The sequence below is a fragment of the Orycteropus afer genome, unplaced genomic scaffold (assembly GCF_000298275.1).
Source record: "Orycteropus afer afer isolate SDZICR_OR568_19922 unplaced genomic scaffold, OryAfe1.0 scaffold00006, whole genome shotgun sequence".
NCBI lineage: Eukaryota > Metazoa > Chordata > Mammalia > Tubulidentata > Orycteropodidae > Orycteropus > Orycteropus afer.
This window is the reverse complement of record NW_006921593.1, coordinates 17,727,892-17,739,844: the sequence shown is the minus strand read 5'-3', so window position 1 is coordinate 17,739,844 and position 11,953 is coordinate 17,727,892. Positions and strand designations below refer to the sequence as shown.

General features: G+C 46.4%; 1 protein-coding gene across 1 annotated transcript in view; it reads right to left on the bottom strand.

Annotated features, from left to right (window-relative positions):
• Positions 1-11,953, bottom strand: part of LOC103198982 (contactin-associated protein-like 4) — a 204,763-nt gene that overhangs the window by 117,590 nt on the left and 75,220 nt on the right. The window contains exon 4 of the mRNA XM_007943199.1: positions 5,523-5,670. Coding sequence (XP_007941390.1) covers positions 5,523-5,670 — 148 coding nt within the window. The remainder of the gene's footprint in view (positions 1-5,522; positions 5,671-11,953) is intronic.

Below are 11,953 nucleotides of genomic sequence, written 5' to 3'. Positions count from 1 at the left end.
AAAAAAAGAAGAGTCGATGCCTTTGAGTTATGGTGTTGGCAAAGAATATTGAAAATACCATGGACTGCCAGAAGAACTAACAATTCTGTCCTGGAGGAAGTGCAGAAAGAATGCTCCTTGGAAGTGAAAATGGCCAGACTTCACCTCACCTATTTTGGTCATGTTGTCAGAAGGGACCAGTCCCTGGTGAAGGGTATCATGCATGGCAAAGTAGACGGTCAGCGATAAAAGGGAAGGTTCCCAACAGGATGGACTGACACAGTGGCTGCAACGTTGAGGTCATATATAGCAAGAATTGTGAAGACAGCGCAGGACTGGACAGTGTTTTGTTCTGTTGTACACAAGACCCTATGAACAAAAGTCGACTCAATGGCACCAATATGGCCCAGTGAGGAGATTGGTCAGCTTACTATGCACATTGAGAGATTTGTGGTCTACCTAGGAGATCACACCAACCACCAAAGCCAAAGATGAGGAAGTTGAAGATTTTTACCAACTTCTGCAGTTTGAAATTGACTGAACATGCAATCAAGATGTGTAGATTATCAGTGGTGACTGCAATGCAAAAGCTGGAAACAAAGAAGAATCACTGGTAGTTGGAAAATATGGCCTTGGTGATAGAAATAGCTCTGTAGATGATAACATGATAGAATTTTGCAAGACTAACAACTTATTAAGTGCAAATACTTTTTTATCAACAACACAAATGGTGGCTATACACGTGGACTTTGCCAGATAGAGTACACAGGAATCAGACTGACTACATCTGTAGCAAAAGGCAATGGCAAAGCTCAGTATCTTCAGCCAAAATAAGGCCAGGAGCCGATTGTGGAACAGATCATTAACTGCTCATATGCAAAATCAATTTGAAGTTGATGACAATTACAAGAAGTCCATGAGAGCCAAAATACGACCTTGAATATGTCCCTCCTGAATTTAGAGACCATCTAAGAAATAGATTTCATGCACTGAACACCAATGACCGAAAACCAGAGGGATTGTGGGATGACTTCAAGAACATCATCCATGAAGAAAGCAAAAGGTCATTAAAAAGACAAGGAACGTAGAAAAGACCAAAATGGATGTCAGAAGAGACTCTGAAACTGGCCCTTGAGCAGAGAGGACCTAAAGCAAACAGAAGAAATGACAGGATAAAAGAGCTGAACAGAGATTTCAAAGAGCAGCTAGAGAAGACAAAGTCAATTATTATAATGAAATGTACAAAGACCTGGAGTCAGAAAACCAAAAGGGAAGAACACACTCAGCATTTCTCAAGCTGTAAGAACTGAAGAAAAAATTCAAGCCTCAAGTTGCAATATTAAAGATTTTGTGGGCAATATACTGAATAATGCAGGAAGCATCAAAAGAAGATGGAAGGAATACATCTACCAAAAAGAACTGGTCAATGTTCATCCATTTCAGGAGGTGGCATATGATCAAGAACCAATGGTAGTGAAAGAAGAAGTCAAAGCTGCACTGAAGAAACTGATGAAAAACAAAGCTCCAGGAATTGATGGAAGACCCATTGAGATGTTTCAACAAACAGATGCTGTGCTGCAGGCACTCACATGGCTCTGCCAAGAGATCTGGAAGACAGCTACCTGGCCAACTGACTGGAAGAGATCCATATTTGTACTCATTCCAAAGAAAGGTGACCTCACAGAATATGGAAATTATCGAACAATATCAATGATATTACATGCAAATAAAATCTTACTGACAATAATTCAAAAATGGTTGTAGCAGTATATTGAAAGAGAATTTCCAGAAATGCAAGCTGGATTCAGAAGAGGACGTGGAAGGAGGGATATCATTGCTGATGTCTGATGGATCGTGGCTCAAAGCAAAGAATACCAGAAAGATATTTACTTGTGTTTTATTGACTATGCAAAAGCATTCGATTGTGTGGATCATAACAAATGATGGATAACATTGAGAAGAATGGGAATTCCAGAACACTTGTGCTCATGAGGAACCTGTACATAGATCAAGAGGCTGTCATTCAAACAGAATAAGAGGATATTGCATGGTTTAAAATCAGGAAGGGAGTGCATCAGGGTTGTATCCTTTCATCATATTTATTCAATTTGTATAATGAGCAAATAATCTGAGAAGCTGGACTGTATGAAGGAGAACATGGCATCAGGACTGGAGGAAGGCTCATTAATAACCTGTGATATACAAATGACACAATTTTGCCTGCCTGAAGTGAGGATGCATTAGAGCACTTTACTGAAGAAGACTGAAGACTGTAATCTGCAGTATGGATTACACCTCAATATAAAGAAAACAAAAGTCCTCACAACTGAACCAATAAGCAGCATCATGATAAATGGAGAAAAAACTGAAGTTGTCAAAGACTTGATATTACTTGGTTCTACAAGCAACACCAAAGGAAGCAGTCAAGATATCAGATGACATACTGCACTGGGCAAATCTGTTGCAAAAGACCTCTTTCAAGTGCTGAAGAGCAAAGATGTCTCCTTAAAGACTAAGGTGTGCCTAACTCCAGCTATGGTATTTTTCATCACCTCATATGCATGTGAGAGCTAGACAGTGAATAAGGAAGACTGAGGAAGAGTTGATGTTTTTGAGTTGTGGTGTTAGCAAAGAATATTGAAAAGTACCATGGACTGGTAAAAGAATACACAAAGCTGTCCTGGAAGAAGTGCAGCTGGAATGCTCCTTGGAAGCAGGAATGGCCAGACTTGCTGGTAAGGGAGCCTGCAAACCCGGGTAGCAGAGTGGGAGGTGGCAGCAGAGGCCAGGGAGGCCCAGCAGCAGAGCAGAAGCCTCATGGGCCATGTAGGCCTCTCCCATCCTAAGCAGTGTGGTGGGAGCTGGAGGCAGTGATGATGTGAACACAGCACCTGACCTGAATCACAGCTCACCTGCCCAACGACATGAGAATGGATGTGTGTAACGTGAGGAAAGGTTAAGTGTTTCCCTTTGGGCATCTTTGTTACTGTTTACTGTCTGCTTTCTACAGGTAAGAACAGTGGCTTTCACTTTGCCAACACTGCGTGTCTCATGTATTCAGCTCGATCACAGATGAATGTAGCTCCCATAGAAGGGTTGATGTCAGTGGGCGTATGTATTCATTCCCAGCAGTGTTATGGCTGCCTGAAAGTTTGAGGCACAGCCTGTCTACACATGCAATGGTGGTAGACAGAGGCATGCCTACAGGTTCAGTGGTTAAGCACTAAGCTGCTAACTGAAAAACTGGTTATCTGCCCCTGTGAAGATTACCTAGGAAACCCTGTTGGGCAGTCCTACTCTGTCTTCTACGGTCACTGTGAGTCGGAATCAACTCCACAGCACACAGCTTTAGACTGATCCTTCATGTCAAATCCCTGATAAAATTCTCTTTAAGCAGCACATTTCTTATCGAAGTTTAAATGGTGAATGAATGAATCAGTGAGTGAGTGAATGGAATAGCCGTTAAATAGTCAGAATCAACTTAGCAACCATTAACAACAATAACAATGTTCTTTGTTGTAGATGTGGAGGAAGGTTTGCTCAAACCCAGGTTTTAGCTCGACTGTGGCTGGGCTGTTCGCCTGAGCCCTTGGGCCATGCCCGAGAGTTTACATCAACAGCGTCATTTGTGGTGAATGTCTGACCCCGTTCACCTGGGCTGTGGGCCATGCAGGACCAGTCTGATCTCTCGAAGGGGTGGTGGTGGTGGTTGTTAGCTCAAGTTGGTTCTGACTCATAGCGACCCCATGTACAACAGAACAAAACACCGCCTGGTCCTGTGCCAGCCTCACAATCCTTGCAATGCTTGAGCCCATCGTTGCAGCCACTGTGTCAATCTATCTTGTTGAGGGTCTCCCCCTTTTCTGCTGACCCTCTACTTTACCAAGCACAGTATTCTTCTCCAGGGCCTGGTCTCTTCCAACATTTCAGGGGTGGAGACTGAGTCACCGTGCTCAGCCACCTGTCTCACTCCCTGCCTCCTTGACTGAACTTCAATAAAACCCTGGGTACTAAGGCTTGGGGTGTCCCTGGCAGTGACACTCCTGGGAGTGTTTCCTCATTGCTGGTGGGGAAGTAAGTACTGCTCACATGCCTCCCCGGAGAGGAATGCTTGGCTCTGATACCTGGCCTGCTGCACTCACCCCAGCACCTCTTTCCCAGTGCTGACTTTATTCCCTGTCCTTGCACCCCAACCTTGAGTGTGATGATCCATCTGAGTCCTTCAGCAGGTCCTCGAGCCCAAGAGTGATCTTGGGGCCCCAACCTGGTGGAGATTCCTACAGTTCCACATCCTGGGGGCACCACAGAGGTGACCAGATAGCACCCCGGGCAGGTTGGCCACACCTACCTGCACTCTATTAGTTCCTCAGATGCCCACACTGAGCTCCGGGAACCCACAGAGGACACATCCTCAGTCCAGTCCTGTTGTCCAGCATCTATGTGAGTTTTTTCAGTGTGAGGACCCAGAACAGCAGCGGGCAGCCTGTGGAGCCATGACCTTGAAGGAGATGGCGGCCAAGATGGACAGACCACCAGGAGTCCACACGGCCACTCCAGAGGGCTGGGCTGGATATGTCACTCCCATTCTCGGCCCTCACTTGCTCTGTGACAGGGCAGGGTGAGGCCCTTTCCTCACCAGCTGTGGCGGAGCTAAGAGCCTGCTGGGGTCTGCACCCACCGTCATTGACTTCAGCAAACACTGCAGCCCCACTATTCCCAGTGTCGTTGCTGTGGGGTTAACTGCTCTCACTGAGCCTGGAACGACGCTCTCGGCCACCAGGCTGCGCATCCGTTAGATGGTTTCCTCTGCACTTTCTGGGCTCTGCAGGGGCCTTTGATGTATCAATCTACCTACAGGCTACAACTGTGTTTCTTGAACCTGCGAATGGACTCGGGCCACAGCTGTTATTACCCAAGTAAGGTGACTCACGTGGTTGTCTGCATGCGTTGTTGTCATTATGTGCATTAGAAGCATACGTTATTGTTTCCGTTACAGCTTGTATCTTTACCGTCACTGACTTTGGTCAATTTCTGGTGTTTAAGCTACACTATCATGGCGCTCAGTATTTGTGAATCTTCATCAATAACTTCTTTGAGAATGTAGTCATTAAAGGAAAAGGGCAAAAACCAAAAAAGGCTTCTACTAATATTGTATTTCAATGTAGAAAGATTTGACAAAACAATTTTGGTGTTACTATTTGTAGATGAAATATTGCATTTAAGTAAGTTACATTATCACTCTGTCATTCTAGCAAGTTACATTACCACTCTGTCATTCTATCACGTATGATTCTAAGATTAAAATTAATACTAAAGATTCCTAAGGATTCTGTATGGTCTGTTAGGGGAAGAGCTCCAGGGAGTGGATACCATGAGTTATCCCACTGGATGACACCAACCCTAGTGACGCCTGTTGGTCCGCCCCAGCTGGCCCACATCCACCCCAGCCATGATCTCACAGTGGGCTCCCACCTGGGGTCCCCACCCACCCCCGCAGCTCCCTGGGCCTGTGCTATCCTGTGCCCCACCAGGAGCGCACTCACGGTAGGCACAGCCATACAGCTCCACGCGCATCCCAATGCGGCCCCCGTGGTTCCAGGCGGCCGGCAGGAAGCGCAGGTGGCGCGATTCCACTGGTGGCCGCAGCCGGTAGAGCACCACGCTGTCAGCATTCGCGTTCCCAGGGAAGCCCTGCAAGAGAGGAGCAGGCTCACAGCCGCGCTCTTCCTCATGGACCCTCCCTCCCTCTGCCGCCTCCTCCCACCTCCCTCCCTTCCGTCTTTGCATCTTGAGGGGCACACAAAGTACAGGCCTCCAAAAACAATGCCCTAAAGCGCCCTTCCACGGGGCTGGAATGGGACTGCCCCAGGATTGATCATGGGCAGAGGCCTGAAACCTGGAGCCACCCTGGCAGGTGGAGGATGAAGGACACGCCTCCACACATCGCAGCTCCAGGGCTCATGCGCCCTCACTGCGCTAGCATGGCTGGACGAGGGCATGACCTCTGCATCCCTGACTCCTGTCCCCAACATGCTCTGTTCTCTCTCAGGCCAACACAAGGCCAGGTTGATGCTAAACAGGAAAACCAGGTGTCCCTCTAGGAGCTGTTCCCAGGTTCTGAAACTCCTGATGCCAAGGCTGCTTTGGGTTTTATTAGCACCATGAAGTCCTCTGTGAATGCCAGTGCCCTCTGCAAAGGTTGCTGCTATAAAGCATGCACCACATAAATTTTAGCCTCATCTCCAGGTAGTACAGAGTCACCTTAAAACACCGGCTCCAAGTGCAACTTCAGTGACGATTTCACAGGATAGATAGTGGGAAACATGGATTCTGGGCGTGAGAGCTGGAAGGGTCCTGGGAGAACATTTCACTCCAACTCCCTGGACTGTGGACCAGGAAGGAGATGAGGCACTTTGCAAGGTCAGGCAAGGGTCCTGTTGACAAGACCCAGCCAGCCTGGCCTGCCCTGTCCTCAACACAGGCCAGGCCAGGTGAGCCAGATGAGCAGGCCCTGCGATGTGCTGTGGACATCAGCAGTAAGAGTATGGAGTCTTCCACAAGGTGTTCTGGTTACTTAGTGCTGCTCTGACTGGAATATACCACAGATGGGATGCTCAAAGAAACAGGAGTTTATTCGTTTACAGTTTGGGGGCTTTAAATCCAGGTTCAAAGTGCCAGGCTCTAGCGGCTGCGTGAAAGCCCCTCAACCTTGGGTTTCAGCTCTGCCTCCTGCTCCCAGCCCACTGAAGCTGGAGGCTTTTCTTCACTCAGCTGCTGGCTGCTGAGACTGAAAAGCCCAAGCTTGACAAGTAATAAGGAACAGACCCAATGTTACCAAACCACACAGCAGGCCATTAATTCAAGTCCATTGTAAGTCCCAAGGTCGGCAGAGCATGGCAGGCTGCTGAACTATGACATAGCTACATGCAGGGTTCAAGTGTGCCATAAGCTAGAGACTATTCCCCAAGGCTTCTCCTTATATACAGGAAGCAGACCACATCCCTAAGGCAGCTACTCAGCTGCTTATGGTAGATCCCACCATGGAGTTGATTATCAGTCTCATCATGGGGAATACTACATCCAGCTGCCCAGCTGCCCAGCCACTCAACCAGGCCCAGCCCAGTTGACACATAACCACCACAGCAGGCAAGGCACCCTCCACGTCCCATGGCCTGGCTTCCCCAGAGAGCAAGAGCAAGTGTGCTGGAGCCTCTGTTTGCTTCTAGCTTTGGCCCAGTCATGAAGCACGTCTGGTTATACTATAGAATTGCATGTTTTCTGAAATGTTTGTGAAGTGAGGCCAAAAATCAAGTTTCATTATTGCCCAGTGAAAGATCTGGGCCTGCAGGGTGGTTTCAGCTGCTTAAGAGGCTTTCCCAGTGTGCAACGCAGATCTCATTTTTGTGAGGAACAAGCTAGTTCTGGAAGGGATGCACTGCTGCGATGCTCTCCACCACAGGGGCATTCCTATTCCTTGACAATGCTAACCTCCTCCTGAGTCCCGTGATCCCGGGAAACCAGGATGTGTGAAGAAATTCACCACCATTTTGTGTCCCAGGAATGGCTCACTTCCAAGAACCCCTCCTCCTCCATGACTTACATGAGACTTGCAGATGCCCTGTGTCCACCTAGCACAAGGCCAACAGACCCTCCAAATTCCCATTCTTTGCCTCATAAATGATTAACTGAGAATTTCTGAGGAACAAAATGCTTATTAATTAATGTTTGGTTGTCCTGCTGTCCTCTTCCCAGGGAATTTACTGGTGTAAGGATCACCATGAGTCTGAATCAAGTCGGTGATGACTAACAGCAAGATGGCAACTAACTTTCAACTGAGCTCTGGGGGCATAGTGCCTAAGGCATTTCACTGCTAACCAGAAGACTGGTGGGTCAAAGCCACCAGCCCCTCCTCAGAATGAAGACTGGGAAATCTACTTCTGTAGTGATATTATCTTGGAAACCCAAGGAGGGGTCGCTATGAGTTGGATCAACTCAATGACAGTGAGTTTGGTTTTAGTTTTTGGATATCAATTATGGTATAAAAGCTAATCAACAGCATACGACATTCACTTTACATTAAAAAAAACAGTGAAGACAAGATGCAAATTCTGCTCATATTCATCAGAAAATAGGAAAATACATTTTACAAGAATGCCTCACAGGTTTTGCCACTTTTGCAGTTTTCTGTAGACCTTTAGGATCACCCTAAGAGGTACCTTTCAACTCCCAGTTGTAAGGATTAGCTTCCCAAGCATTGTAAGACAAAAGTTCAATTCAAACAACATTGACTTAACATTAAATTTTTAAATGAAAATACCATTCTTGTTGTCATTACAATTATCCTAACAATTGCCCAGTCTTGAATCAAATGTCTGGGCTGCACATTACAGATCTTGGATTGTGTTTCAATTACCTCTACAGTTGATTCATAATGGATCCAACCCTACAATTCCTTGAACAAAGAGCTTTCTGAAGTGTTCACATCCTATTTTTTGAAGGTCCAATTGAATGTGTAATAGTTTCACCAGATGGAAAGTTAAATCTGAATTTTAGAAAAATAATCAAAATCAATAAATGCTTTCAATATTCACGATACTGTTCTTATCTTGAAAATAAGGAGTTCAAGTACCTAGGATGACTAATTCAGTTGGCCCTTTCTGAATCTTTTCAATCAAGAGACAGAAGTCCAAGCTTCGGTTTTGGGAGTGCCATACTTATTGCAGGGAGCTCTGGAGCTTAGTGCCTAAGGCACTTGACTGCTAACCAGAAGGCTGGCGATTCAAACCCACCAGTGACGCCTCGGAAGGAAGATGGGCCAATCTACTTCCGTAGTGATACTGCCTCGGAAACCCAAGGAGGGGTTGCTATGAGTCGGGTCTGACTTGATGGCACATAACAACAACAACAACACACTTATTGCATGGCTTGATTTATATTCCCAAAAAGATATGTCAACGCCCTAAGCCCTGGTGCTCATGTAATGACCTTGTTTGGAGACAGGTCATACTGATGATGTTAGCAGTGAATTATCATGAAGCCATGCAGGAGTAGGGTGCCTCACAATTCTACCTGAGCTGTGTTCTTATTGAAGAAGAGACACAGAGACACACAGAGGGAAGCACTCCACGTGAAGAGGCCTCCATAAGCCAGGGAATGTCTCGGGTACTGGAGGACAAGAGAGAAAACCAACGAAGGAAATCCCTGTGGGATCTGTGGAGAGAGCACAGCCCTGCCAATGCCCTGAATGTGGACTCCTGGCCTCCAGACTGTCAGAGAATAAATCTGGATTCCTGTAAGCCACCCAGTTTGTGGTTCTTTGTTACAGAGGCCACAGGAAAAAAATTCCCTTATTATCTGATGGATGGCCCCACATCTTCCTGTGACCCTTAAGGGTTTTCTCCTTGCTAGGTTAGAGAGGCTGTGAAGGCTGCTACACCTGCCCCCTCCTCTGTGTCTTAGCAGGGAAACTTCTTCAAGAACTGATAGCTTATGTCCAGGAAAAGCCCTTACAGCACTCCTGTTAAGCTCTAACGTCAACACTGTTGCTGTTAATTACAACTCATGGTGACAGAATGTTGCTAGTCCTGCACCATCCTCATCGTTGCTTGTGGATTAAACCACTGGGATCCATATGGTCTACACTGGCTGATCTTCAGAAGTAGACTGCCAGGCCCTTCTTTCTGGTGTGTCTTAGTCTGGAAGCTCTGCTGAAACGTGTTGGGCACAAACCTTCACTGACAGGTGGGTGGTGGTGGGCATGAGGCACATTGCCTGGGAATGGAACCCACGTGTCCTGCATGGAAGATGAGAATTCTACCATCAGCATTAAAGATCTCTTAATTCTAGGTGTTGCACTGGGGTGCTTCACTCTCAATTCCCTTACACTACGATCATATAATTGCAGTTCCATTGCACTGAATGTCCAAGAAAGGGACTCCTTGATTTAGTGAGAATGAAATTTAGAGCACAGAGAATGGAGGCTTCCTTCTCTTATCTTCCACCCTGTGACAAGTTGCCAGGACTCAGCAGAAATGCAGGTGGCATCCCTGCGTAACCCCAACTGACCTCAGGAATAGCCACCCTCCATGTAGACAAACTCTCTGGTAGCATAGTGCCTGTGGTATTTGACTGCTAACCAGAAGGTTGATGGTTCAAACCCACCAGCCATTTCACAAAAGGAAGACTGGGCTATCTACTTCCATAAAGCTTTACCGCCTCGGAAACCCAAAGGAGGTCGGTATGAGTCAGTTTGGTTTATGTAGACAAACAGGACCACGGACAAAGAAAACTGGAGGGGGGAGTTCTGGCACATCCAGGGACAGCACTGCCTTCTCCAGGGCCCCTAATGGACAAACAAGGACTATTCATCCATGTCTATGAAGAGGGGGCCCAGGTGATCTTTGTGGAAGGATCTACTGGGAGCTGCAGAAGCCAGAGGAATGATGAATGGACCCACTGCAGCCCCAGGCTCTGCCTCTGTCAGTTGTTGCTGTTGTTAGGTGCCAGCGAGTCAGCTCCAACTCATAGCAACCCTGCGGACAACAGAACAAAACGCTGCCCGGTCCTGTGCAGCCACATAATCCTTGCCATACCTGAGCCCATCATTGCAGCCACTGTGTCAATCCATCTCATTGAGGGCCTTCCCCTTTTTCTCTAACCCTCTACTTTACCATACATGGTATCCTTCTCCAGGGAATGGTCCCTTTTGACAACATGACCAGAGTAGGTGAGATGAAGTCTGGCCATTCTCACTTCCAAAGAGCATTCCAGCTGCATTTCTTCCAGGACAGATTTGTTCATTCTTTTGGCGGTCCATGGTACCTTCAGTATTCTTTGCCAGCACCACAACTCAAAGGCATCAACTTTTCTTCAGCCTTCCTTATTCATTGTGCTGCTTTCACATGCATATGAGGCTATTGAAAATATAATGGCTTGGGTTAGGCACACCTTAGTCTTCAAAGAGATATCTTTGTTCTTCAGCACTCTAAGGAAGTCTTTTTTTTTTTTTTTTTTTAATTAATTTGTTTAATTTTTATTGTGAGTTGGGTCAAAGTTTACAAAGCCAATTCATTTTCCATATGGTTCATACACATTTTGTTTCATGACATTGACTGCAATTCCCTACAATGTAACAGCTCTCTTTCCAGTTCCTCCCCATAATTACCTCTTCCCTGTGTCCTTCCTTCCCATACACTCCTGCCCCCCAAGCTATCTCTCACTGCAAAGACTGCCCTCCTGTTCTCCTATGATTCATCACTCCAAGGAATGTATCTACCTGATATAAATGTTCACCCCAGATGCCTGTCTGTTGTTTGGGTGGAAGCCAAAGGAGTAAGTTCAGTTTCAGACCTGAAGGGTAACGAGGAGCCACAGTCCCAGGGGTCTCACCATTCTCAATCAGACCAGCAAACCTATTCTTTTTTTTTTTTTTTTTGTTATGATTTTGGGGTTTGTTCTCCATCCAAACAACAGACAGTTCTCCCACTCCATCTAGGATCTCCCACACTGATCCCCCTCTAAGTGGTTGACAATGGTAGCTGGGCACCATCTAGTTCTTCTGGTCACATGGTCATATAAGCTGAGGATCACATGATCTACTAGTCCCTTGGACTAACTGTTACCATGTGTCTTTGCTCTTCTTCATTCTTCTTTGCTCTGGACAAGGAGAGACCCGTTGTTACATCTAGATGGCAAGCTTCTAAGACTCCAGTCACTACTCACCAAAGTAGGATGTAGAACAATGCTTTTGTGTAGTAAGTAATTCCAGTTGAGCTTGATGTCCTCTGTGACCATGGTCCCAACAGCACAGGTCCAACTACTTGTTCCCTCAGGGTAGCTGGCTGTGGCCAAGAAACCACTGCAATCTTGTTCCTTGTCAGCTTTACTATACATCCAGACATTCTTACAGCATGTACGAATACAAATACACTTGTAGAAACATTGTCTGCCAACATAAAGAGGTCTTTTTTTTTTT